The 5,000-nt window shown below is 40.5% G+C and overlaps 1 protein-coding gene across 11 annotated transcripts in view; it reads left to right on the forward strand.

Annotated features, from left to right (window-relative positions):
* LOC147034931 (DNA (cytosine-5)-methyltransferase 3A-like) overlaps positions 1 to 5,000 on the forward strand; it is a 516,888-nt gene that overhangs the window by 223,664 nt on the left and 288,224 nt on the right. For all 11 annotated transcript variants that reach the window (XM_085891359.1, XM_085891342.1, XM_085891335.1 and 8 more), the window contains one exon: positions 1,745 to 1,909. In XM_085891359.1, the coding sequence (XP_085747485.1) occupies positions 1,745 to 1,909 (165 nt within the window). The remainder of the gene's footprint in view (positions 1 to 1,744; positions 1,910 to 5,000) is intronic.

Below are 5,000 nucleotides of genomic sequence, written 5' to 3' on the forward strand. Positions count from 1 at the left end.
AAACTTGGCCACAATCTTCATATCTGAAGGACAACAAAAGTTGATCAACTGCGTCAAAATCTGTGCTCATAAAGGGGGTTTATGGGGGGTTGACCCCCCAAAATAGGTATTTGCTCTCTTCTCTGAAACTACACACACAATCTCAATGAAACTTGACCACAACCTTCATCACATGTGATATACTAAAGTTTATTCACAGCATAAAAAAATCAGGTTCTAAAACGGTCTGCAGGGGATTTGAGCCCTCCCCCTAAAGTAGGTATTTGCTCTCTTCTCCGAAACTACACACCATTTCAATGAAACTTGACCACAACCTTCATCACCCGTGATGTACCAAAGTTTGTACATGACATTAAAAGAAAAAAATTAGGGTCTAAGGGGTCGAGGTGGGTTTGAGTGACTGTTGCTTCTGATCCAGGTGTGCTTCAAGACACGTGGTCCTATTTTTAAGTTGCTGCTGTGGGCTGTGACATCGATGAGGACTTGTGTTCTTGTTTCTTCTTCTACTTCTTCTTCTTCTTCTTCTTCTTCTTCTTCTTCTTCTTCTTCTTCTTCTTCTTCTTCTTCTTCTTCTTCTTCTTCTTCTTCGTCTTCTTCGTTAATGGCTGCAATTATTCTGATATTCCTTTGGGGTTTGCCAGGGGAAGCTTGGCCTAAGTCTTTCACAAACCGGTGGGCCAAGCCAAACGTTCGACTAAAGTTCGGATAGGAATTTGAAACTTGGCCATGTTGCCGGCGATAGCTCGCCTACTTTTTGCAAAGCACATCGTGGGATCTTTAACTTACACCAACTCATGCCAGCAGATAGGACACCCGTTTAATGTCCATCTGAGTGACGCATTGATGAATCACCCGACCAGTGAAACACCTGGATGACAGTTTTTAGCTGGACCGAGATTCTAACCCAAGATAGATAGCTTATCGGCATGTGGATGTAACTCTAGGCAATCCTACCAGCCCTCTTGTGTTGTTGTTTAACGTACTTTAGATATTTCATAGATATGAAATAATGACAAAAACAGCCATTCAAGCATATTTCTTTTCCTCAATTAATTTGCAGAATTAAACAAAATATGCACTTAACATCAATGCATTAACAACAATGTATTCATGCTCTTATACCTTAAGGTTGCTTTCTTCCTTGAGGTCCTCACGAGAGAATTCGTATCGGTGAATCTTTCATACGACAAGAGACTGGGTTTCAGGAACCAGCACACCCAGCCTGATATTCACCTGAAATAGACAGTTGTTTGGAATTTGTTTAAGATATCAGTGATAATTTACCAACTCTTGGTCCAGAGGCACAGTGAGATCTTTATTGTTCACCAAATAATGCTAACAAATCTGTTCCTAGCCTAAAGTCCATCCGATCGATGGTACATGTTACCTGCAAAAGTCCAATCCAACAATTTATGGTCGAGCTGATTATAATCAAACCCAGAGTGGACAGTTTAAAATCAAGTGTGATACTTCTGCATCTTCATCTTGGAGTTCTATCTGGTGTTATAAATGCAATGGGCTCCAATACAAACATTCCACAAAACATTTTAGTCCCTCTTTATGCTCCTGACTATTTTATTTATTGATGTCGATCCACATAATTTGTGCACATTATTTGCTCTCAACATTATCCACAGTTACTGAATATTCTAGATCCAGGATGGCTTCAGTTGACTAATTGAGACTATTATGTTTTAATGCTCTGCTGTAATGGCTGCAACATGTGATTTATTATCATTGGCAGGATGGCTATGGCTTCAGAACTGGTGAACTCATCTGGGGAAAGATCCGTGGCTTTTCATGGTGGCCAGGACGTATTGTTAGCTGGGAAGAAGCTGAGCAATTTTACTGGTATTTCACAGAGGGCACGCGATGGGTCAAGTGGTACGGTGATGGCAAGTTTTCGTTGGTAAGAATACTGCGTTGACGTGGCTTTGTGTCTGTTTTGCCTGATTAAAACATTCAATGAACCCACTTTCGAACTCATGCAGTGATGATATGTTTGATTCTTCCTTGTTGAGGCAACTCTCTTCATGCTGCTTCTAATATGTAATGTTAAATCGGTGAGCAACAACGTGAGATAGTTATATTGATGCATCTGTTGCTAACATCTGAATTTGGAAGTGGTGATGCCTGAAGGTTTTTGGCCAATCAATTGTGTCTCATCATTGAAACCTGAGAAGTTGCATCTGCTATTTTGTCCCCAAACTAAAGAGGATGGATAACCTAATGTCCACCGAAATGAAAAAGTGCTGTTGTACTCCTTCACAAGGTCACATCTCAGCTTGAATGCTTTATTCACTGGATTTGAGAATGTGGAAAACTATATTGCCAACTTAATGTCCAGAAAATAGTGAAACGAAAATTCCAGACATTCACAAGTAAATGCTTCATATGTTTCTCCTAATTTGCACTCCTCTTCAACAAATATGTTAAAACTCCAGCAGCACTCGGAAGACCGCATACTTCCGCCAGGCTGAACAGTCTACGTTTTGTATCCCACTGATATGCAGGATCTGGATCCAAACCATCATCTAATCGGCTTGTTCTTGTCACCGAACCAACTTGTCCACCCAGTTTTGTGATAACTCGTCCACAACTTTTTCAAATATCATGCTATGTATCATTTTTAGCCTCATCTCTAAATACTGAAGAATCATTTGAAAACTTTCAAAAAAAAATCTCTTATTCGGATTCGGATTCAAATCTTCACCAAAATCAAATAATTTATTAGTTGTCACACACTCAACCTGTGCACCAAGTTTCGTCCAAATCCATGCACAACCTTTTGAGATGTCCTGCTGATAAACAAACAGACAGGAGTGAAAACATAGCTGCCATCCACCTTCAGTAGTCGAGGTAACGACAACAGCACGTGCTTGAGTGACTACTTCCACCAAGATGATTAGTTTACATTTTGTATCCCACTGATAGGCCGGATCTGGATTCGGACCTGAATTAATATTTAATCGGCTTGTTCTTGTCATCCAACCAACTCCCCCATCAAATTTCGTCCGAATCTGTCCATAACTTTTTTGAGATATCATGCTATATGACATTTTAGCCCGATTACTTAATGGTGAAGAATCACTTTAAAAATTATCAGATCCAGATCCAGCTTTGGATCTTCATCAAACGTGAAACAATTCTTCCTTTTCACATTCCCAACCTGCCCACGAAGTTTTGTCTGAATCCGGCCACAACTTTTTGAGATATCCTGTGATATGTCGTTTTTGGCCCAATTTCTCAATGGGGAAAAAAAATCACTGAAAAAATTCTTCGATCCAGATCCGTATGCGGATCATCACCAAAATCTAATACTTTCATCCATGTTACATACCCAAGATCTCCACCAAAGTTCGTCTGAATCCGTCCACAACTTTTTGAGATATCCTGTTCACAAAGAAACAGACAGACAGACGGTCAGGGGTGAAAACAACCTCCATCCACCTTCGGTGGCGGAGGCAATAACAGTGTGCAAAGTCGGTGCTCAAGCAACTTTAAATTCTATCATAATTTTTGACAAATTTTGACCACAGTTGAGCATTTTTGTACACTGTTCATCGTCGAGGCTTTTGGAAGAGCTCGTACACAGAACCGATCAGGACATAACAGGATGCAAAAGGAACAGAAGAAGAAGTGGGGAACACCAACAGCAGAATAAAAGGCCAACATAGAGGAAGACTTGGCCAAACAAAGGGTGTGCGGAGGAATGGGGGGCATGAAAGGATGCAAGGGGTAGACAAGATTATGCATGAGGTGGACAAGATGGACACAGAAGGAAACTCCAAGGAGGGAAAACTGGAAAGTTTGAAGAAGGGCTTAGGCTGGGGTAAGGGTGAGAGGTTAGTGATGGTGGAATTATTTTATACAGACTTCTGCAATTAGAACTGTCATCACTTCGATAATTGGCAATCCTTACTGCAGTACATAAACCATGATAACATAACCTGTAGTAATTCTAAAGTTAAAGGTCCACAGAATCAACTTGAAGGGCACTTGGGAGAGTGCATACCTCCACCACGTAATGCATGATCCATGAGAACATATCGGGCCCAATACATTTTTGAAATATCATGCTATACATTGTTTTGGCCCTATCACTCAATGGAGAAGAATCACTTTAAAAATTAAAAAAATTCTCGTATCCAGTACCGGATTCGGATCTTCACCAAAATCGAATCAAATCGTCCTTGCACACACCCAACGTGTCCACCAAGTTTCGTCTGAATCTGTCCACAACTTTTTGAGATATTGTACTGTATATAGTTTTTTTGGCTTATCTCTCAATGGTGAAGAATCACTTTGAAAATTCCAGTACCCAGATCTGGATCTTCACCAAAATCGAATCAGTTCATCCTTGTCACACACCCAACCTGTCCACATAATTTCGTCCGGATCCGTCAACAACTTTTTGAGATATACTACACACAAACAAACAACAGACAGAAAGGGGTGAAAACATAACCTCCCTCACCTTTGGTGGCGGAGGTAAATATTTGTTTGGTTTAATGAATAGATATGGCTTAACTTAACACTGGATCGTTTTTGGTTATTTTTGAAAGAAATATCTCAAAACAAAGACTTTAATGTTTCTTAGTGTCCTTGTATGCTTGATTGGCCCCGTCCCCCCTAAAAACCACAACATGATTACGTCATATATCATGCAGTGTGACCACTCCTTGGCTTTTTTCACAAGATCTTGGCTGTTCGTTGTTCACCTTGGCGTCTTGGTTTTCTATAGGTTTTCTTGGCGTCTAGGTTTTCTATTATCATCGCTTTTCCGAAACCTTGTGAATTCTTAGCTTTTTTCATTGGCTCACCTTGGCTTTCATGAAAATGAGGAGTGGTCACACTGATATCACGTGACCCGCCGCGTCATCTCGAGGATACTTTTTCTGCCGGACTTATGTTTATGTGCGGCATACATATGCTCCGAACTCTGAAAAAGTCCTAAGAATGCCATAGAGATCCATAGTTGCTGGTTGTAGCCATAGTGT

This window comes from Eptatretus burgeri, chromosome 1 (genome assembly GCF_056783735.1).
Source record: "Eptatretus burgeri isolate ZD-2024b chromosome 1, Ebu_testis_v1, whole genome shotgun sequence".
Lineage (NCBI taxonomy): Eukaryota > Metazoa > Chordata > Myxini > Myxiniformes > Myxinidae > Eptatretus > Eptatretus burgeri.